This window comes from Thermobia domestica, chromosome 1 (assembly GCF_964235325.1).
Source record: "Thermobia domestica chromosome 1, izTheDome1.hap1.1, whole genome shotgun sequence".
Lineage (NCBI taxonomy): Eukaryota > Metazoa > Arthropoda > Insecta > Zygentoma > Lepismatidae > Thermobia > Thermobia domestica.
This window is the reverse complement of record NC_137454.1, coordinates 164,822,322-164,846,405: the sequence shown is the minus strand read 5'-3', so window position 1 is coordinate 164,846,405 and position 24,084 is coordinate 164,822,322. Positions and strand designations below refer to the sequence as shown.

General features: G+C 36.5%; 2 protein-coding genes across 6 annotated transcripts in view; both read right to left on the bottom strand.

The window, feature by feature from the left end:
- The window catches only part of LOC145690662 (protein SERAC1), a 95,997-nt gene that overhangs the window by 48,965 nt on the left and 22,948 nt on the right, over nt 1-24,084 (bottom strand). For 3 of the 5 annotated variants that reach the window (XM_081765792.1, XM_081765800.1, XM_081765782.1), the window contains exons 3-5: nt 16,994-17,121; nt 7,154-7,312; nt 6,495-6,625 (exon numbers count right to left, since the gene is read on the bottom strand). In XM_081765792.1, the coding sequence (XP_081621918.1) occupies nt 6,495-6,625; nt 7,154-7,312; nt 16,994-17,121 (418 nt within the window). Of the gene's footprint in view, nt 1-6,494; nt 6,626-7,153; nt 7,313-16,968; nt 17,122-24,084 lie in introns of those variants that run through there. The other 2 variants (XM_081765818.1, XM_081765810.1) reach the window with 2 other exon arrangements.
- On the bottom strand, nt 21,664-24,024 carry LOC145665517 (uncharacterized). Its single transcript, XM_081732824.1, has 2 exons — nt 21,886-24,024; nt 21,664-21,786 (listed from the first exon to the last, which is right to left on the bottom strand). Exon 1 carries the CDS (start codon nt 24,022-24,024, stop codon nt 22,174-22,176), a length of 1,851 nt encoding a protein of 616 aa, XP_081588950.1. The 3' UTR covers nt 21,664-21,786; nt 21,886-22,173.

The following is a 24,084-nucleotide window of genomic DNA, read 5'->3' as shown; positions in this document are numbered from 1 at the left end:
TACATATATGTCCCCTCTTCCCCTCCCCTACATTGTGCCGTCAAAGTAAAATGAAAACATCCCAGATCCGAACCTTATCTATGTTGAAAGTTTGATGGAGATCGGTCGGGTGGTTCGAGTTATTAAGTTTTATTCATTTTCATATATTTACCCTCCTACCCTCTCCTAAGTCCCAACATCAAAATGAAATAATAAAAATCTTCTCAGGTTCGAACTTCATCTATCTTGAAAATTTGAGTGAGATCGATCGGGTGGTTTAAGAGTTATTAACTCACGAACATGGTCACTTTTATTTTTACATTTATTGATTTTTGTATATCTCCCCCTCCTTTCCATCCTTACGTTATTCTGTCAAAGTGAAATGGTAAAATCTATTCCAGGCACGAACGTCATTTATGTTCAAAATTTGATGGACATTGGTCGTTTGGTTCAGGAGTCATTAAGTTTTATTTATTTTTTTATAATTCCCCCTCCTCTCCCCCTCCCCCAAGTTCTACCATCAAAGTGAATAGCTAAAAACATTCCCAGGCCAGAACTGCACCTACGTCAAAAATTTGATCAAGATCGATTGAATACTTCAAGAGATTAAGAGTCACAAATATAGTCACTTTTAATATGGATCTGAAGTTTTTTGTTCACAGACACCGCTATTAATATATTAATATTAATAATAATAATAATAATAATAATAATAATAATAATAATAATAATAATAATATCAATTTTGCAAACTCCATTAAATCTATTCAGAATAATTTTCTTGCATGGTTAAAATGGAAATTCAAGCAATATAATAATATAAGCTCAAGTGTTATACGCGAGGATTTAAGTTTATTAACCCTTAATGATAGACGCAGTCTTTTCTATCTAAAATTCTCACATGATTTCATTTCGTTACGAGTTCCTTATTGTAGAAGCAGGAAATTTGCACCTTTTGTTTGCACTAGGCTATTTTTCCAAATCTCTTATTTATAGCTGTATTGAGACAGCAAATAAATTCTATTTTAATTTAGATTTATTCTAATTTAAATTGTCAATTGTTCGTCATCAATTCTTGAAAGTTGTTAGTTTTGCTCGGATGGGTGCCTTTAATATGTGCATATATATATATATTTTCTTTTATTTGTATATACAGAGTGAATCAAAAGTCTGGACACGGTGGAATAAATCGAGAACTTAACTTCGGATCGAAAAATCAAAAAACACGTGTTTAGTAATATTATAAAATCTATCTGATGAAACCAAACTTGACCCTCTAGACCCACCCCCTGGGGGTTGGAGTGGGGTCAATTTTGAAATTTCTAATGGAAACTCCAATTTTTGATTGCATATTTGGATTCTACGGCCCAAACTATGTAAAGTTTCATCAACACTTTTCCGTCGGTGCATAACATGGCGCAGTAATCGGGGAAAATAAATGGCCCCTAAATACTCCCATTTCGTTCATGAGCTTGGTAGTATTTCCGACCTCTGTTCTCGTTCAGTGTTACTGGTTCACTTCTCTGTTCCTTCTCGTCACTGGATAGAAGCACACTACACACAGACAGAAGACACAGAGAAAGGCACACCTTCTTCATTCGGGCTTCGTGCAGTATCAGTATTGCAAACCAGAAAATTCAAAAGCGGCGAGTAGAGGACAAAAAATAAAACAATTAAAAGTAAAAGGAAAATTGAAGAAAAGTATAGCTATTGAAGTATCTGCGTATTGCACTATGGTGTTTTTTGACTTCTGTGTCTAAGATGAAAATGTATTGATATAACTGTTTTCTAATCGCTAAAATATGACATTCATTAGAGTCGATTGTACCATTCTCTGATAAAGATAAATTATCAGAATGATCCAACCTTGTCGCGGTAGTAGATCTCATCTTACACAAAATAACACATGGCCGCTGCGACCAGTGTCATCTTATCTGACGATTAAAAGATATCAGGATAGTGTAGAATTGGCCCTATAACGTGCAAATGTTCGAATGGTGTGAAATTATCAAAAATAGCCTGTAACTGTCAAGCTAATTTATGTTTGAAATAACGGGTGAACCAAAAGTTTGGTCACGGTAGAGTAACTGGAGAAATACACTTCTGATCATAAAAGCGAAAAAAAAAAAAAAAAAACGTATTTAATATGTTTCAAGAAGCTATCCGATGATATCAAACGCAACACTCCGCCCCCACCTTCTGAAAAGGAGTGGGGGGCATTGATTTTTCAAATGGGAACTCCAATGTTTTATTGAAGATTCGGAGACTGCATCCCAAATAATGTAAGGTATAATCAAAACATTTTCGTCGATGTGTGATATCATGCTGTAATCGGCGAAATTAGATGCTCCCCTCTTCGTTTATGAGCTTGATATTAGCTCCGACCGTCTGTACAAGGTGCAGTATTTTGAGAAATACGCGTCGGATCAACAAAGTTATTCAATGGTGCCAAACACGATACCGCACCCTACCGCTAGGTGGGGTTAGCTGAAAGATTAGAAATGGAAGCTTTTATTTCTTTTGCAGAGTCGGATTCTGCGCACAAACCTGTATAAGATTTAGTCGAAACATCGTTGTCGCTGTATGACGTGGCGCTGTAATGGCGAAATCAGGAGAACTTCCTATATGAACTTTAATTAGCTTCAATGCTGTAGACGTGATGAAGTATACATGTGATCAAAAAATAAAAGAAAATGTGTGACTATTGGGTTTGTTAGGGTGTTTATCGTTTCTTTTCCGCAGTGGGACGAGAGAGACGGGACCTACAGTTGAAAGAGAGATCCGAACCTCTATTAGGTTTTGGAACCGAGACGTTCCCCATGAACAATTGCCGACGAAGTTTGTCCGACCGTCGTCGATTATTGGGTGACGGCAGCGAAAAGGGTGTGCTAGTGCTGGTTCAAAGGCGGCTGCCTATTTGTCGGCTTGGTAGCGAACACCGTGACGGCCCCGCCGCTGTTCAGGAACGGCAGCTATGAGACAGACGGTTGTCTTGGCCCAGCAGTGGCACGACGACGTCCCCCGAAGCGACGGCATCATGATTTTCGCCATCATTTCGCCTGATTTGTGCGAATAGTCGGACTGCGACTCACGAGACTGCTCGCAGTCTCGCATAGTTTCAGATGGGTGAAATTATTATTGAATTCTTTCTTTACTTCTTCTTCTTCTTCTTCTTCTTCTTCTTATTATTATTATTATTATTATTATTATTATTATTATTAAAGTATATTATATTATTATCCGCTAGTAGTTATAGTAGTAGTAGTAGTAGAAGCAGTAGTAGTAGTAACAGGAATTGTAGCATTAGTTGTAGTAGTAGTAATTGTAGCATTAGTAGTAGTAGTTGTTGTAGTAGTAGTTGTAGTAGTGATAGTATTAGTCTGTAAAGGGTAGTAGTCTGTAGTAGTATGTTTTATTTTTATTTTTAATCCTTTCATCCTTTAATTTTTAAATGTCTATAATGTGCAGTGGCGTATTTAGAGGGGTGGCTTCCGGGCTTAAGCCCCCCTCCCCCCCGAAATCTTACTTAGTATAGTAAAGTAAATGAAATATCTTGCAGAATTTTCACATTTCCAGGCAAAGTCCCCCCGAAAGTTAGCAAAGCCTCTCCCGAAACAAAATCGTAAATACGACATTATTAATGTGCCATCAATAAATTGATCACATCGGACCCTAGACAAGATTAGATTCTGTCGTTCCAATATAATTTCAAAACTAAAGGAGTTACCACTAAAGAGCATTGTGTGAACAGAGTGCACATTTCAATACATATGTACGGTACCACCTTAATTTCGTGGCATGGATGGGGCCACGGTGGCTCAGTGGTAGAGCGTTCACCTCTGGTGCTTGGGGTCCTGGGTTCAAAACCTGCTCCCGCCAAATGAACTTTGTGGTGGACAAACACCGTGTGCGTGGGTTTTCTCGGGGGTCTCCCGTTTCCTCCCACTTTCTTAATTCCACCATTTCATTCATCTCTCTCATAATCACCGTCTCCTTTAGCCTGACCGGCAAAATCGTGGGACCTAAAACTCAAAACTTTCATTTCATTTTCGTGGCATGGAGTTCTCTTAAGTACGTTAATCGAACTTTCGTTCGGGATAGACATGACGAAGGTTATAGGCGTAACCTGTAATTTGGGCATTATAGTGGAGCATTTGTACAAGAAGTGATACCTGTGTGTGAGTGTGTGTGTGTGTGTTATTCGTTTCATTATTGTTTTCTCTTCTCACATGCAACGTATGGATGTGTGAATTATAACACGTTTAGTGGCACGTGACATGGGATTGCAACATTGGGATGGCATTGCTCGTTCGTTCATTCACATGTTAAAGCGACGTTCACCTGACGATTCGTTTATAAGTGGCAGGTCGGTAACCGTGACGGATATGTTGGTAACGATTCTCGGTCTAACAGCAAAATGTCTTTCTTTTTCACCCCAAACAGTTAATTTACTTTCGCCGATTATGGCGCCATATAATGCATCGACGGAAAAGTGTTGATGAAACCTTACATAGTTTGGGCCGTAGAATCCAAATCTGCAATCAAAAATTGGGGTTTCCATTTGAAATTTCAAAGTTGACCCCACCCCAGCCCCCAGGGGGTGGGTCTAGAGGGTCGAGTTTGGTTTCATCAGATAGTTTTTTTAATATTACTAAACACGTGTTTTTTGGTTTTTCGATTCGAAGTTAAGTTCTCGATTTATTCCATCGTGTCCAGACTTTTGATTCACTCTGTATATATATATACATACAGGATGTTAATGAGCTATACCAACAAACTGTGATTCCTCACATCAAAATAAGAGTAAAAGTTCATATGGACCTATGGCGAAAAGTGCATAGTTTCAGAGCTAAGGCTGTCCAAAATCGTGAAAAATCTAAATTTCAATAGGCCCTATTTCGAATTAAAGAAACTGTGGATGATGGTTCTTATCAGCGTAAAGGAAGCCAAGCATACACATCCAAAAGTGCATACTTCATCAACTGTCACTAGTTGTAGAGGATATTCCATACGGAGAGTAATTCTCGGATATGTTTTCAATAGAGTTTTCAGATATATCCTGATTTCAAGAAGGGTATAAAGTAGGCAGGAGGTAAACCTTGACAACAATGGACATCCAATGCTTCGGAGGGAAGGCAGCAGTGTTAGGAACCAGCAGCTCCATGTTTCTTTGTGTTCGGAATAGCGTGTGATGATATGTATTTCGTCACGGTATATTTTACATTTTCTTCACTTACAAGAGTGAAAATAAACATCGCACCATGCGTTTTTCCGAGTACGAGACACCGTGCTGCTGACGATCCTTAACATTTCCGACATTGCGTCAAAGGATTCCGTGTTCACTGCTATCAAGGCTTATCGTTTGCCTACTTTGGACCAATCATAAAGTCAGAGCATGTCTCAAAATTCGGTTGATGGCACGTCTGGGAATTTCACCCTGCAGAGAATAATCTGTACACCCATTGAACATTAATGAAATATGCATTTTTGGATTGCGTATGCGTGACTTCCTTTACGTCACAGACATGCTGATAAGGGCCATCATCGGCAGTGTCTCGAATTCGAAATAGGGTCTCTTGAAATTTGGCTTTTTCGCGATTTTCGAGAGCCCTGGCTCTGAAACTATGCACTTTTCGCCATAGGTCCATATGAACTTTTTCTCATATTTTATATATATATATATATATATATATATATATATATATATATATATATATATATATATTCGGACCTTAAAGGGAGTAAGTCATTTTTATTAAATTTTCAGGACAGACAGAGAAAACAGTGACTTACTTCTTTTTGCCTTTAAGTGCCTTTTCGGACTTATATCCAATTTTATTGTTGCTATTTGATAAAGTATTCATAATACAAGTACAAGGTTTCTAAGAATAAGAGATATCAGAACACGCGTTTCAAATCTGGCAATAACTCATTTTCAGAAAAAATGACTTACTCCCCTCTCCATTTAAGGTCCGGAGATAATTCTACCATGTAGACATGTACTTTTTCCGCATGTAATCTTTATGCATGTATTTTTTAATTGGAGATACATGTTTTTTTTATTGTTATATTCATTCATCATGATGTATTTATCATGTTTTTTTATTTCTATGATTTTATGTATAAACTGTTTATTTTATAATTAAAATGCAATGTATTCACTGTATTTTGTATTATTCTTGGCGCACTGGTGGTTGTCAAGCTGTTGTTGCCAATAAACTGCTTAATTATATTATTATTATTATTATTATTGACTTTGACTTGTATATCATCATATATATTTTTATTTTATTAAACTATCACTTAGAAATTCAAAAGACGTGACTGCTCACAATAATATCCAGAAAAAATAGCATGATTGTAAGAGTAACGATACAAAGTGTATACGAGAAATAGAGTAAGAATATGAATAGCGATAGAAACCTTTCCAAAAAAAATTCAGTTTAAAGGTTCTTGAATATTCGTGTGAAGTCGGTGAAGAAACAGGTGTAATGATGAAACTTTGCATTACATACCGTTATTTGTCCTTTAGTACGAGATGTTGGTAAGGGCTTTGGAAATATTTTGAGATTCGTCTCGGCTGTACGGGCTAATGCTATGGCAGTTCGGGCATCAAGTACTTGGGAAAGGTGACAGTAATCTGCATCTAAAACAAAGTAAACAAAAAATGCACATTTTCAATACCTGTCCAAGCAATAAGGAAAATAAACTGTTTCTAGGTTAACGAAAGTATCCAATCTCACGGGAATATTCTAAAAATATTACGAATATCATTGCATATTTAAAAGAAGTGAATACAGAAAATTAAAAACTATTAACATAAACAACTGATATGCTCTTACTTTCACAGAATGCCAATCCCCTTCACAAATTTCTATTTTCTTCCTATCTCTATCTATACCTTTGTCTATGTGTCAACCAATCATTCCTACTAAACTGTTATCACTTTATATATATATATATATATATATATATATATATATATATTTAAATTTGAAACGTTAGTGCGGTTAAGTCGCAAATACACTAACAGTTGCCGGAGGCTGGTTAATTTTTTCTTTCATTTGAATTGTTGTAATGGTGGTTCTGCTGTTTTTGGAATCAACCACTCTCCACAAAAAAAGAACTTACGGATACAGCATTACATAAAGTTAAGGATACATATAATGCATACCTTGTAAATAATTTAATCTGGCTAAAGATTTGACTGCACTGAATCTTTCGTATTTCGTTCCTGTCTGTGCTATATTAAGTAATCTCCACGCTAATGAATATTGAAGAGTTCGTAATACCCATGCCAAAGTAGATACAGGACCAGTCACTTCTACATCATCTATATTAAGAAAAATAAAATGTTACTACAAATACTAGTTGTTGTACCCGAGCCTTTAGCCCGATGTACACTATAGAACCAAGATACGGTTACACAATATTAACACTCAAATCTAAATACGATTATAGTCCTTGTCTTAATAATAAATAGTAAAACAAGTTCACGTTCAGTATCACTACTATCCATTTTCAATTACATTGAAACAATACCGTTTAACTTAACAATTAAATCGTCGTAATATATTGCTGTAAAAATACACAAATATTAATAAATATGGTTAGCCCTTTTCCCTATTTTGAAATAATTAAATTGAAACAATATAATTCTTAAGCTCAAATTAAATATTCATTATTTCATAGAATCACGGGAAAAAGCATGGAGAAGCTATTGTAAAGGAATTTCAATTACTGCTTTCTGTAAAATAACTAGTGGAAGTGAGTCAAGTTGTATCGTGTGAAAAATGAAAAACTATATTATTTTATGGATACTTATGACACACCAAACACAGTGGGAAAAAAATCTATTAAATGCATCAAGTTATTCACAAGTAGATTATGTGGCAACCGCAAAGTACATCTGCGCTATTAAGGAAATTTTTGAGTAATGTCAACAAAAGTGGCTCTATGAAAGTTCGAGTATTTAAAAGTGCAAATTTTGTTACTGATAATCGAGAGATTTGTACGTGTCTTTATTACTAGAAGAAATGTTTCTGTTGGATACTTCTATTCCACAACTCCTGATGTCTGAGAGTTCGCACTGGATGCTTTAAAAATACGCCACTGAAAATTTCGACAATTACCAAATGACAGACGTACACCATGGTTAGTTCAAGTTAATATTCGTAACTATCTGTCAGTTTAGTTCCTTAAGTTGTTAACACTAGTTCATATTTGGTTCAGGATTATTTCCTGGATGGTCCGACCTTTGATTCAGTATAATGGTTGTTGTTATCAGAGATAAAAAATTCATGAACCCTGATAACTATATTATCTTCAGTACACGTGATATGTGAAAAGTGATGTTATGTGAATTTGAGGGTTCATAGATATTTGAGGTCACGGTTAATTCAGATTCCAATTTACCGTATTGGTCTGAATGTAGTACGGTATTTTTAGTATAAGAATAGCTTTAAAAAAAATACTCGTATTATTATCGAAACCTCGATTTGACTGACACCTAAATTTGCTACTAATATAATTCCACCCCGATTCCAAATCAATCTGAATATACCACTACAGAACTGAATACGGATTGATAACCACAGAAGGAAAATGTGCAATACAGACTGCGATTTAACTCTTAAAAAGAGTTTTAAATTAGTAATTTTTCCATCACATCATATTTTCGAAGTGTGAGTAATACTTTAATTTTGTATTTTTATTTTTCCATTAAAATCATCTGATAAACTTGGAGTCATATTATATTCAAGGTCCTATTACATTCAGGCCAATACAGTAATTTAAAGGTACATATTTCACGAAGCTTCGCTGACGAAAACTCAGTTAACATCAAACCACCTCTAGCCAATTGTCTGTTCAAGGAAACATAGATGCGCTACCCAAACATCATTCTATTCAAAAGCTGTCTGACCAGCATAACACTTTATGGATCGCACAGTTTTAATAGCATATGAACTAGGATAATGGAACTTTCCTTTTACGTGTCAAAGAAAATTGAATAATAATTGTCAGTTAGCTATATAGCACTACAGAAGTCGTTTAATCCCTTAATGTAAGACTTTGCAATACACGCTAATTACATTATAGATTCAACTAAATGTAGAGCTACTCAATCATATTCTACGCGTTTATTTTTCCAAATTCTATTAAAACCGCGCTGTCAAACATTCTATTACCTGAAAGTTTAAAATTTCAAATATTCGTTATAATAAAATTATAAGCGTATATTTCAATTATTCTATATTCGTTGATGGACAAAATTAATGTCTTTGTGTGGGATTGGAGGTCTTCAGTAAAACAATTTTATGGTGGCAGAGTAAGAAAACTTTTCAGGTTTTAGGTGAAATGGTAATTATGGGATAAGATTCATTAGTTTCTGTAGGAAACGGAGGCTGGGATGGTATCGGTAAGGAAGTTAACAGTAGAGGATTTTACAATGGCGGAATTTTGGTTTTCGATAGTATTTCTTGTATGACTAAATTGTTTGTTGATGAAGCTGAGGGTGTGTTAACAGTTGTAGAGTTCTTTAACGAAAGTATCTTGAGATTGGGAGACGACGGAGCTCTTGACATGATGGTATTGCACTCTCTTGGGAGGTTTAATCATCTCAAGATATTCATTCTCAAGTTCACCATTTACATCGTAGGAGATGGCTGGAAAAGGACCAGATATATTTGACTGTACAATATTGTTTAGAGACTGTAGGAATAATTCCAGTGCTGGTTAGTTGTAAGTCCATATAGGAAACTCCAAGAAAGTGTTTGTTGTTCTAAGCGCTTCATGAATTGGTTGATGTATATGGGGGCCATGCCGGTGCCCTTGACTTGAAGATAGTAGTTATTTTCACATAAAAAATTCTTCTTGTTCATCGTTCTAGGTCCACACTGAAATTCTGGTACTGATTTGCCTCTTTAAGTACATTTTCCCTGAGTTGATAACACATTCATTTAAGAAAGGTTAGAAAAAAAATAACTTTTTAATTGGACTGCACATTTGCATAGCTCTCCAACGCTCTTCTTTTTATTTTTTTAATATAATATAAGATTACTTTCCTGTTGTAAATACTTATTGTGAGTCGCTTTCTGTCACTGGAATATTCATTGAAACATTTCACAATTTTCTGCCAGTTTTCATTTTCTTTTCCACTGATCTTTATCCCGCATGAATGACAACATGTCAAAGATTTGGCTTGCCCTTATCTGGCCAAGCGATCGCAGTATCTGAAATAACTGCAGTCTATTGCCATTGGAACGTGGCAAATCGAGGACGGATGCTAGTGCATCTTCAATTCTTAGAATTTTGAATGACAAAGACAACGAAGATGCTTATTTTAAAGAAATAGCTACATGTGGGGAGTTATTGTCAGTCGTTGGCGTGCCTGATACATAGCTGCTGTTGGTATGCACTTCAGTGTTTCAAGATGTTGAAAGAGGGCCTTTCTATGAAAAAGAAGATGATAAAAATTTGAGTGAGTTTGGGTGTATTAGTTTTCAACAAATAGTTTTGTACTGATTTTCAAATTGTATGAAACTGTGCTTTCCCCTGACGAGGGCTGCATGTGACCTCGAACGCTCAGAATTGCGTTCGAAAATATGCTTAGTGATAAATCGTTCATTCTCAAAACAGTGGTACGAGTCATTCCCAAGCAACAGACAGCTGTTGTTTGCTAGCACCATTCGATGGTGGCATGTTGTACCTGCACAAGCAAGTACTTATTCTAGTTGTGTGAATAGTATAGTTGCAGTAGGAGACCTTCACTTGGAGTGTTCGATTGTGGGTAATAGTGTAAAGAGTGTACATCGGTATCATGAGACGAATTAATCCCATGAATATTGTCAAACTGCTAGAGGCAAAGTTGCGACGTGCTGAATACTGAAACCAATCGAGGTCGAGGATATGAAATTTGTGAAAATGTTATACAGCACTATAATTCACAAATATAATGGGGATGACACAGAAATGTATGAAGACAAGCTGGATAGGAATAGTGATTTTGAAGGACAGGCAGAGCCCGTACTTGAAATTGGCCCATCTACAAGTCTTTCATCTCCAGAGCAACAGAAACCTTCAAGTGAAAGTGAGTACGAACCATCTCTACCCAAAATATCAAGAGCCAGTATATTACAAGATATTGATTACAACACACTGGAGAAGACAATTACAATTCAACTCCTCTAGCAAACTTAAGGGACGCTATAAATGCATTCAAAGTAAATCAAATAGATTATACGACTAGCAAAATATGAGATCGAGCTCACTTCAAGGGAAACATGTTTAAAAACGTGTCACATTTAAAAACGATAAAAGAATATGTAACGCGAGTGCAAGAGCGTATCGATCTGCTGTTCACTATTGCCACCTGCAAATGTGAGCACTAGAAGCGTCTAAAGGTTATCCTAGACAATTTCACAGCTTAGATTAATTTTTTCAACTTAAAGCTGAATATGGCATTTCTTCCAGGTATATTACTACGTTCGTCTCAATAAGGACATACACGGTGATCATAGTACACAGAACTCAGAAGATACAAGGGTTTGTGGAGGAAGTAAACAAATAAGTAACAGATGGGAGTGCGGACAAAGAAAATGTTCGGAACAGTGACCAAAGTCAATTTAATTACGAAATGTCTTTATTGTCAACACTATCTCACAGAGGCGAAAAAACTAAAAGCTGGTGTGTTGCAGTCTATACATAGCTTCACACACAACTATACAATCGATGTGGCTTTATCAATGAGTGGTAAATTAACTAACAAGCTCTCTATCTGTTTTCAAGAGCCACAAGGCACTTTTGGTCCAAATGTTTCACAGAAACTTGAAGCAACATGTCCACGAAACATTCAAGTGGAAGCAAGCAAGTGAGAAAATGACGAAAAGTTTTCAAATTACCGTTCTTGGTGAACATGTACGTGATGATGCGAAGAGGCTATTGCTGTATGATTCCTGGTCAGGCCATAAAGATCATACTCTGTTAAATGGAAGTTTTCCGAACAAAGATGTCACGGTCACGATATTGCCAACGAAGACAATAAAATATTGTCATCATCTTGATGTATTCTGTTTTAGGCAATATAAGCTCTACGTGAGAAGGATATTTGATTTTCTAAAACTACGATGTGAAAAACCAAAGTAAAGTTACACGATCGTCATTTGATAATCAGATTTTACTCTGTGCTATACAACCAACTTTCTGCACCGAAGTAGAAGCGTATGTTACAATACAATTGGCAAAACGTAGGTTATGACTTTGACATACCGATATCATCGTTTGAAAACATTATTAGTGTGGCGTTTGGTATTGGACTGCTTGAATACAGAAGTGCTGTTGAATTGAAAAAGTGGCTTTAGTCAGATGTGCATTTTGTTCTGTTCCACTTTGCTTTGACCATTTCATTAAATTCTACACCTGCACGTTGAGGACTGAATAGCGGGGCAACACTATCAAATGGAAACGGGTTTATTGTTCAGATAGCGTAATTATTTTAGACAAAAGGAAATATAGCAATTGGTCCCGACATTGCAACGTGTGTGCGTTTGGTCCTATTATATTGATATTTTGTTTCTTCGCGTAGGCGATCATTTAAATGTTTCTCGTGGTAAGACGCGCAGTTTTGCAAGCGAATGGTTTATACCATTGTTTTGGAGTTGAGTGATTTATAATCTAACCACACATTTTCTTGCGGTTCTGAGCATTTGAGGTCACATACATCCTTTATGAGAAGCACTATTTCGTCCCGCATCACATAAGCACTGCAAAACACGCAAATCAACTGGTGAAAAGGTTCAGAATCTTCTTGGAACATTCACGAATCCCACTTCGTGCACTAACAGTTTTATGAATGATTTGTTATGAATCCCACTCTATCGCGAACATTCTTTAAGAAACTTTCTTGAGAAATACACAAAACAAGAAGTTCCAAGTGAATCGTCCTTGACAAACACTTACGCTTACAGCGCGTAAAACAAAATTATTGACGATATCTGTAGAAGTGTTGGTGACAAAAATATATGGAGTTCAATTCAAGAAACATGCAATATTCTAGATCATTTCATTGGAAGGCACACAGACATAGTTCTGAAAAAAGTAAGTGGTACGGCAAGTGCATAATTAAAAAAAAATAAATAATTAATTACAAAATCGCTGACTATTCTGTGGCCAGAACACGTAAACGTGATATAGTTCTTCTTTCGTCACAACTAAACATGAAAAGTAGCAAAAGCCCTTCAGATTCTATTCACAAGTGTAACTCATGTCACTTGTCTGGCAAAAGCACTACGTAGAATTGTACAGGAAGTACGTTTTTATTTTCCCGATGTTGATGTTTTTGTGTCAAAAAAGATATTTATCAAAACTCCTTCGCGCATCAGTGTCGTTCTTGAATTCGTCTCTGAACTTATGCTTCCATAACAGCCCATCTGAACGAGATGGAGTATATGGATTACAGCTGTTCTCTATTAGGAAAAAAAAAAAAAAAAAACGAATAAAAGAAACTTTTGATGAGGATAATGCGTCTTCAATTAAGATTGAAGTCTACGTAAGAAGAATTCCTTGAAAAAAGATCTAAGTTTCACTGCGACACATTTTGCAAAGTTGCAGCCACTATTATAAAGTTTTAAAAAACAAACAACAGACTTCATCTACTTCTCTGAAAACTTTCACTGATGCTGTACTGATCCGAGCACTGTACCTGGTAACAAGGGCGAGCACATTTGGTAAAAATGTGATCATGTTGTAAATGCTAAATCTAACCAGCATCTAAAATCTATCCAAATTTTTCAGATTTGGAAAATTGAAGAACACTGGTAGTGTTATGGAAGGTGATGCTGATGTAATTGTTGACAGTGACATGGTTCCTTCTAAATCACTTGTTTCCAGTATGCTCCAGAGACATTTGTCATATAGAAATATCATTTTCACATCTAAAGTGAATTCTTTCTGACAGGAGACAAAGTGTTTCGATCGAAAATCTTAAGAAGTTGTTGATAATTTAGAACAAAAATATGAAATAACTTTCTTAGGTGAAAACACAGTGCTAGTGGAGTGTAAAACAACTTCAATTTAGTATTACTTGTGCTTTAAATGTTTTCTAAACTGCTAAAGGAACTGCATGAGAATAAAGTGTGAAAATGTTTTTGCATTTTAACATTTTGTTTCATTATTACTACTGAAAAATGCTGAATGGATAGTAAGATGTCCGTTACAGGCTGCGCAATTTGCGTTTTCAGAAATTTTATATTGTAAGTACTAACTCCAAAATACTTAAGAAAAACATTTTTTCTTAGAATCCATATACTTTATTCGATTAGTAACCTAATTATAGCCTATTATAATTTTTAAATAATTTTGTACTTATTTTTTCCAGAAGCTTTTCTTTTTTTGCTTTATTTTGCCATTTTTTGGTTTTTATTTAGCAATTTTGTCAGCTATTTTGGGTTTTTCATTCTGCCACTAACTCCAGGTTGACAGATCAAGATCGGAGTAGGATTTCGCAAACAAGATAGACAAGAAAGAGCAAGACTCGTCTAGCCGACATCTACAGGAAGTTGTAAAAATGAAATGAACTCTTTACGTCCCACGGTTATGCCGGTGAGACTAAAGGAGACGGTGATGATGAGTAATGAATGAAATGGTGGAATGAAGAAAGTGGGAGGAAACGGGAGAACCCCGAGGAAACCCACGCACACGGTGTTCGTCCACCACATAATAACAGAGATTAAAAATGTGCGATTATACACGAAGTAGTTAGGGTAGAAATAATAATAATAATTTTTATTATTATTATAAAATAATCCGCTACCACCACGATTACCACTATTACTCAAAAAAGGAAATGGGAAGAAAATAAAAATATTCGTTACATTTGTAAAATAAGGTACGAACAACCGAAAAAAAAGTGCATTTCTAATATGGATAATGAAATAGGAAACGAGTTGGCCATAGAGAATTTTCGTTGACCGACTTTTCCATTGTTGCTGCAGTTTAAATGTGCTTAAAAACAAATAAACAAAAAAGTTGGTTGCTACGCAAATCAAATAAACAATTAACCTATTGCCGTTAAATTTTACTCCGTATGTTTACACTGGAATCCCGTTGCTAGGGGCATTTTCTCTCTCTTGGAAACCCTCTCGGAAAAGCAAATGGTTAAAAACCTACGTTGAGCCATGGTCTACTCATGTACCAGAAATGAAATCGGTGCAACTGACTAGGAGTAGTTCAATACCAATTATCGTTAGTTTTAATTATATTGATGGATTTGAAAAAAATACCAGTAAAAAGTTATTTAAATAAGTAAGTTTCGCTTCACAGTCTGAAACTACGGTAGACTTCCAAACTATGCATATTCAAAACTCAAACTTGAAATAGTACATCTAAAACTGTTGGTTGCAATACAGGAATCTGTTCCTCGGATGCAGAATGCCCATTATTCGTTATCTCTTACTGTTTTTGCTCGATGCAGATTAACGTTGAAACCAGAGGTGAAACATATTCTTGCGGTACTGAATCCATGTAAAACAAACTACCTGTCCATATTTATTTCCGTTTTATTCATTATGGAATTAGTGTTATAACCAAAAATTGTAGATTTCACCACCCTCGATGCAAGTAAGTATTGAAACTGGAAGTAGTAGTAAATATCAACCTCTTCGGGTTTTGGTGGAATATTGCGGATGGTGATAGTACGTTCTCTTGAGATGCTGAGGGGAGCGCGGCGGCTCAGTAGTAGAGCGTTCACCTTCGGTGCTTGGGGTCCCTGATTCGATCCCAGCTTGCGCCGTGTGGACTTAGTGGTGGACAAACACCGTGCTCATGGGTTTTCTCGGGGTTCTCCCGTTCCCTCCCACTTACTTCATTTCACCATTTCACTCATTTCTCATTATTACCGTCTCCTTTACCCTAACCGGCATAACCGTGGGACGTTAAACTTATAAATTTCATTTTTTCTTGAGATGCTGAATCGATTGTCGATTGAAAAAAAAAAAAAAAGAAACTTGTCGCTATCTATTCCCGTTGTTGTTCTATAGTGATCGATTGAAACCGAAAATGGTTGATTTCTACTACTTATAGTTTGAATAGCAGGTTAACAGAAGAAACGGAATTTATTTCCTCTACACTTAATCTACTGCAAAAAAACAGCTTCTTGATATGTTTTACCGTTCTTGCTACATAAAAATCAGTATTGAAACCAGAAGTACTAATAAATTTCAACCACTTCCGGTTTTGGTATTGTATAGGCTGACGAAGATATGTTTATTTAAGACGCAGAGTCAATTAAAAAAACAGCTTTTCCCCTATCTATTATCGTTTTTATTTTCTATGGTGATAAACGCTGAAATCGGAAATGGTTGATTTCTATCACTTCCGGTTTGAATAGAGTGTTAACGGAACCTATTGTCGGGACGCTGAATAGATTACAAACAACTGCTTCTTTATGTTTTTATCGTTTTATCTCTATGGAAATCAGTATTAAAATCCGAACTAAAGTACTAGTAAATTTCAACCACTTCCGGTTTTGATCAAGTATTGCGGGTGATGATATACGTTCTCTTGAGACGTTGAATCGACTGCAGAGAACAGCCTTCTGGTTTCAATAGAAAGCTAACGGAGGAGACTGAACCTATTCTTGGGAAGTTGAATCGATTCCAAGAAACCGCTTCTCGATATCTCTTACCGTTTTTGCTCTGATACCTGTCAACAGACAGACAGACGGACATAGTCGTTCTATAAGACTTCCGACACTTATGCATAGCATAGTTTGGAAGCCTAAAAAGTAAAGAAGAAAAGACATATTCACAAATCTAACAGGAAGTATAGAGTTTTACAGTATTGTATTACTTTAGAATAAGTTACTAAAAAATTCTGACTTCTAGGTTGAAATTGATAATCTAATCCTTGTAGATTAGGTATCTGTTCGTATTTACGAACATAAATTCGTAAATACGAACAGATACCTAAAATAAGAAAACAATGTTTGCTTGCCTCTCAATTGCATTAATATACATACTCAGCATCTTCTTCGGTTTCAGATAAATATATACAGGCATGCTTTTCTCCTTTTCCAACACAGATGTTGACAAGATAGTGCTAACGGTATGTTTAAGTAAATAGCTCTGATAAGAAATGAAGCTAGCCCTGTAAAGAATCAAACGTGATTTGAAATAATTATTATGCTTGTTAATGGTAAATTTTGCAATGTCATTTAAAATAAGGCTAGATGAGCACTGTGTTTCTACAAAGCTCAAAAACCATTCAAAATTGAAGGGTAAGGGAAAAAAAAACAAGGAATGTCCATATGTGTCCTTTATCGGGTGCTTTGTCCTATCTGTTGGTGACTCTTGGTACTATTTGACAGTATATGTCATGCATGCGTAGATGTCGAAATCTCCATGTAAAAAGGGGCAAAAGATTTAAGTACCTTATTCTTTTTTACGCGGTTTAAAATATAAAAACGCCGTTTTCTCGAAAGTGACAATCCTCCTTTTTTTTCCCTTACCCTTCAATTTACCTTACAAAAAGGTTTTAGACACTCTTGATACACTTTTGTACGTCAATCAATTCATAAGGCATGCAAAATTCAAAGCAAGAATAAAAACATGTTGAAACTGAAAAGATAAGTATTCCATGAGTTGACAACGCAGCAAAAGCAGCAGTGTATGGGCACTTCTAGCCCCGCCTCTGCTGTCATAGAAAGGAGACATTATTGGACAGAATGGTGATGGGAGACGAAAAGTGGGTCTATACTATAACATTAAACGCAAACAGTCATTGGACGCCAATTGGGTTATGGCAGGAACAGTGGCGAAAGAGGTTCTCCACCCACGCAAAGTTATATGTATGAGTGTTATAGTTCGTTTTGAACCTCTTCCATCGACCCAAACCCCCACGGCAGAGGTTTACTGTTAGCAGCTGAAACGGTTATGGGTTATGTTGCTCGGAAAACGTCCGGCATGGTCAATCGCAAGAATGTTCTCATTCAGGAGTACAACGCCTGTCCACACTTTGCAAGAATGACCTATGTCAAATTTCCGGAACTTGGATACGAAACTCCGTGATGAAGGTCGAATTCTTTGAATCAAAATCCCCAGACTCCAATCGATAAAGGATTCAACATCTGATAAATAGGTGGTGGAGGTTTGTGGAAATAGAGGCAAACTATTACGATGCCTGACGATTGCGTTTATGGCATTATTCCGGTTTGTTTCATGGTGACAGAAGACGACAGTAGTATTTATGGGATGACTCGATGTGATTCAAATACTCACCATTACTGTAACCTCGTACCGGGCGAATTTGACTTTGAGTTCATATGTTTTGTGTCTTTAGGCAACAACAAGATAATGAAGAACGGAACCTATTATTAACATGGGCTCTGAACCATGACCGGGTTTGAATCCGATGCAATTGATGGCTGTATGTAAGATCAATCGCCACAGTATGGACTGTTCCCCATCGCACAACCTCGCCTTCACGAGACGTGAATTCAGGGCCATGCTACCCTCTCTAGCATATACCTGGCTAAGAGCGTGCATGTCAGATATACAGCGTATTAAGTGGGGATTCCAAGAAGCTGTAATAAAAGTTTTCAATCTACTTCTTTTCACGGTGGAAATTATGGGAAGAAACTATTCTTCATTCCACTGAATTGTAATTAGTAACATTTGAGTTGGACTTTAGGTTCAGTTTGATTTTGTCCGTAAGTCAGACATAATGTAGGTGAGATGGAGCAACTATGCAGGTAAATGTAAACCTTGACTTTAACTGCTTGCAGGGGTGTAGCCACGGGGGGCCCACCGGGGCCCGGCCCCCCCAAATGAGTTCTTGGCTTCCCCAAATGACCAGCTTATAAAACATCATCGTAAGATTACCTCGCTTCAGTCATTTAAAAATAACAAAGTTTACATATAATTGATAATTTTCGGTAAAATAGTATGGAAAATACAATTTTACCATACCGATCGAAAAATAGTGTGGTATCCAGGGGCGACGTTAAGGGGGGTAAGGGTGGAGCCCCCTCCAAAGTTCTCAATTTCTTAACAAGTTGGCAAATTAAAATACCTAGATGGCAATTTGAAGAATGCCGTTTTGTTCGTGCTGCAAATCATGATCAGTTCTTTTATAGACTTGGCATAAATTTTGTGTAGTTTCCTATCTTGAAATAAATTGATATACCGGTATTCGTTGAAAACTTCTTTACTTGTTGCAAGTGATCAGTGCCGGATTTACTTACAAGCTATAGCTTAGGCCCCCACTGTCTTGTAGACCCCGGAAACCTGAAGAAAACTGGATATCCATTTCCAATGTATAAGAAAATCAATCAATAAAATAAAATTTACATATACGTAGGACGTAGCAACAGTGCTTACTGTTGTGTAGGCTACTATGATGTAAGTGATGGTGCCCCTTCTGCTAGGCTGCTTCCTAAAATATCATTAGTTTATCCATTTCTGTATACAGGGTGCCTACGTTTACTGGACGCGTAAAGGGCCCCATTACCTTCAACAGCTTAGGGCCCCACTAAACCTAAATCCGACTCTGCAAGTGATCACACTTCACTTTTGTTCATTTGATATTCCTAAACATTTTGAAGAATCTTTAATGAAAAATCGGGAAATTGTACCACTGACAAAAGCTGAATAGAGGTGGCGTGCAAAATTAAAACAAAGACAGACAGAAAAAGCGTTTCGGTTGCAGGGAGAGCATTGGACGCAAAAGCATTTGATACAAGAGCGTATACAAGACAACACGCAGATTGTGGAGATTAATAAGAAAATAATAAGAATTAGTAGGCCTATTAATAAAATAAGAACAAGGCAGTGACTGGTTAGTATAAACTTTTTACTATGTATAGTATGTAAATTTGACAAATTTAGGAGTTTTTTCCTAATAGTAAAATATCAAAGGGAACTAGATTTTGATACCAGAGTGAATATACTATGTAACCGTGTCTGCTTTGTGTGTGAATAGACCTTTCCCTTTGAACAAAAAGTGATCATATTAATACGGAGGAAAACAATAGATTATTTCAGTTGTTTTGCAGTAAGACTCTATAGTAGTAGTGGCCGGCGTATATTGCGTCGAGTCAGCAAAAATTTCTCGATTCTGATTGGCTGAGAGAGGTCACGTGACGTTAAGCCCCGCCCACGCGGGAAATTCAAACTTTCCAGGTCACGTGGTATGACGTCATGAGTCACCCTGCGGGGAAATCCCTCACCAGGGGTTTTTGAAATTTGTTCCCTTTTACGGGTAAGATGTGTGTTTCTGATTGGTTGATAGCTGTCACGTGATTTTAGACCCTAAGATATTTGAAATTCGTTCCCTTTTACGGGTAAGATGAGTGTTTATGATTGGCTGATAGAGGTCACGTGATCTTAGGCCCAGGGATTTTTTAAAATTCGTTCCCTTTTATGGGTAAGATGAGTGGTTTGGTACCTTGAATTTGATTGGTTGATAGAGGTCACGTGATCTTAAGCCCCTGTGACTTTTGAAATTTGTTCCCTTTTTACGAGTAAGATGAGTGCTTTGGTACCTCGATTCTGATTGGTCGACAGAGGTCACATGATCTTAGACCCGCCACACGGTGAACAGAATACGTGGGAAAACCCCTCATTCATTTGTTTCCATTTTATGTGTAAGATGCGTGTTTTGGTACCGCGATGTTGATTGGTGGATAGAAATCGCATAATCTTAGCCCCACCCCCAATGCTAGACATTCAGAGTGCTATGACGACGATCCATCCTAGACCGGGATCTTAGAATTTAGTTCCCTTTTTATGGTTATGCGTAAAGTTCCCATGAAGGGTTCAACCTCCTCCTTAAATAACCCTTTTTTGGTATCATGATATTGTACTGAAGTTTACATTAAATATTATCGTTCTCTTTGGCAGATAAGATGATTCTTACCTTGATGGAGATCCTGTCCTTGAATTAGTTGCCTATGTCTCTGGAAGTAACAATGGTGAAAGAGAGGTGTCGCTTGTAGATTTCTTATAACACATTGTTGTGAGTTTAAGCGATTTTTTAAACGCTCAGTAAGCGCTTCATTAATGGAAACAGTGTTGCCAGATTTTTTTTTTTACCGAAACTGCTCCGATTCTTTTCGAAACGGTTCCGCAGAGTACAAGAAATTTTAAACTAAAAAATTTTTCGAACTAAAAAATTTTAAACAAAAATTTTCAAACAAAAAATTTTCGAACTAAAAAATTTTGAAACAAAAATTTCAAAAAAATTCGAACTAAAAAATTTAAACTAAAAACTTTCGAACTAAATTTTCAAATCAAAAAATTTTCGAACAAAAAATTTTCGAACCCAAAAAAATTCGAACTAAAAAAAAATTAAAAATTTTTCGAAAAAATATTTTAAACTAAAAACTTTCGAACTAAATTTTCAAATCAAAATTTTTCGAACTAAAAATTTTAAAAAAATTTCGAACCAATTTTTAAAAATAAGTTTCGTACTAAAGATGTAAACCACATTTGAAAATTTTCAAATTAAAAATTTTTTCGAACTAAATTAAAAATCAAATTTTGGACACTAAAAAAATTCTTTAATTATTTTTTCGAACAAAATCATGTAAACCAAATCTTGAATATATTTTCCACCTTAAATTTTCAAGATTACCATGATTTGAAAACAAGTGTTCAGGGTTTCAAGAAATAATAAAACATATTTTTTTCAACTTGTTGTATTTTAACGAAAAGTATGTGCTCTTCCTATACATGTTTATTAACATAATAAATACAGGATCTAGTTAATGAATATGTTGGACGCGTCATCATCTTCGAATCTTGTAGCCGTATCCTGGAAAGAAAAAGAAGAAACGATGGATTAATTTAAGAATTTCTTTTTTCTGAAACAATAAAAATGAGTCAATATTGATAAGAGAGAAATAAAACTTACTCGTAAATGATGGATCTGCTTAGGCTCATCTTCCTCCTCGGGTACAGGATCACTGCATTTTTTTTCACCGATGGATGTTTACGAACTTTTTTCTGGGTACTGCATTTTTCTAGGTGTTGCTGCTTTATGGTCAAGGTTCCTCCTTGGATACGAGATGACTACATTTCTTCCACTGATGGTTGTGTTGATGGTTTATGAACTCTTGTGGGTACTTCATTTTCTTCTTGGTGTTGCTGCTTTGTGGTTAAGGAGTGGAAAAAAAGGAAAAGGAAAAAAGAAATGGCGGCCTTATTGGGTATTTACAGTTTTTTCTTCTTCATCTTCTTTTTCCAGTTCCATCTTCTGTTTTTTAACGTACCCGTACGGAACCGTATCATAAGAATTGATTTCTTTAAATCGACGTTTTGTGTACTGGATACTGTACATTTTTTCTTCTTTGCGTGTGACGATGGTATGGTCTTTGGTCCTGCATATCTTATGGGGGATAGTGATGGTGACTTGTCCACGGCATTGATTTGTAATCATTTCTTTTAGCGTATTGAAATTTAATTGTTGTCCTGCATTGTAATTTAATGTAAATCCTCTAATTTTGCATATGTAACTGGTGACGTTGGTATCCGGATTGTATATTTCTAGGCTGTAATTTTTTGGTCCTCCACTGACAAATGTCTTGATGTATGCTCGTGGTCCGTAAGACTCCATCTCGTCCGATAAGCATCCCAAGTACGTTGAAGGTTCAATGGTTGGCTCCCCGGGCTTCTCCGTAAATATTACAGAATCCGTGTCGAAATATAAAACACGTTCCTGCAACATTTCCAGGTACTTGTACAGTTCCAGACGTGCCTGACATGTTGTAAATGCACCTAACACGACATTGGTGTTTCGGTTTTGAACAGGCACATGTTCATTGTACTCCCAGAACGCATACAACATCGTATCATTGATGGGTACAATTTGATGGAGTTTAATGTCGGGGGAAGTGAGTTTTTCATAAAATTCTTCCGGCCGATCAATAATTGTGGTCTGGCTAAAGTTTGATCTTTGCGAAAGTTTTCCCCAAAGAGCATTAAGACAAAGCTTAGATAAACTTCTTCGTGTAGGATTATTTTCAATTTTGGACCGATCCAATGCAATACCTTCACGCTCCAGGACGGTTTGTATGAATTTTGATTTGTCTTCTTCGGTCACACAGGAACTGGGCCAGCCAGACGCTTCCATTTTTGATTTTAAAAATGTATTGATATATTCCGTGAACAAGCCACCTGTTTTCGTGATGGGATCATATTGTTCAATGTCATAATCCCAAATTTCAAAAATTTCCACTGGTTGATATCCTAATTCTATTGCTTTCTGGATTTCATATGATACCCATGTTCCAGTGAGGCATCGCTCCTGGTCGTTGTGCGTACACGTTGCTGTAGGGTCTGGGTTCATTTCTTCGGCACACGCAGCACACAGTGGAAAGAGTAGTTTCTTGTTACATCGGTAAGGCAGGAGACCATGATAAAGATGGCGACTTGGTAATATCGTCATTTTGATTAGACCATTGACTTTATTTATTGGTGGTATATTTTCATCACCCTGTAGATAAATTCTAGGATGGCCTACCGGGTATTTAGCACACTTATTTACATAAGGATAAAGCGAGACAATATCGTAATATTTTATTACTTCCCCCGCTTTTTCATCGACTTGGTGGTACAATTTCACGCAATTGGTCCTTCCTCCAAAAAAGCTATCTCTTGGATTTAATGGTCTGCGGTTCATGTACGGGTGATTCTTCAGATACGTCGCCATTGCAGGATTTTGTTTTAAGAACTGATTAAATTCGCACTCCCACATTTCATGTACAATGTACCCCAATTCACGCAGTCTTGCATTTTTGCGTTGCGTTCGTTCATAACGGAATTCCATGGTGTCTTCTGGATTGTTGTAGATGGGCTGATTACGGCCTGTAGTAAAACATACTTTACACCCGTGGTAAAAGCAGCCGGCATGCTCGTAGACGTGCTCCTCTAACGTCTCAGGATCTTGGTAGTAACCATCAACATGGAATCCCGCAATAAACACTTCTTTTTGTCGGGCCGCATGTAAGATTTGTTTTTCTTCGGTTTTTTCAATGTAGGCCAGCCATTGCATTGCAGCGATCGATTGGGTACTTCTCCATCGATAGCCATGTGCCGGTAGAATTCCAATGGT

Coding starts and splice junctions, on each gene's coding strand:
- LOC145665517 (XM_081732824.1), bottom strand. CDS start 24,024: ATGCAATGGCTGGCCTACATTGAAAAAACCGAAGAAAAACAAATCTTA.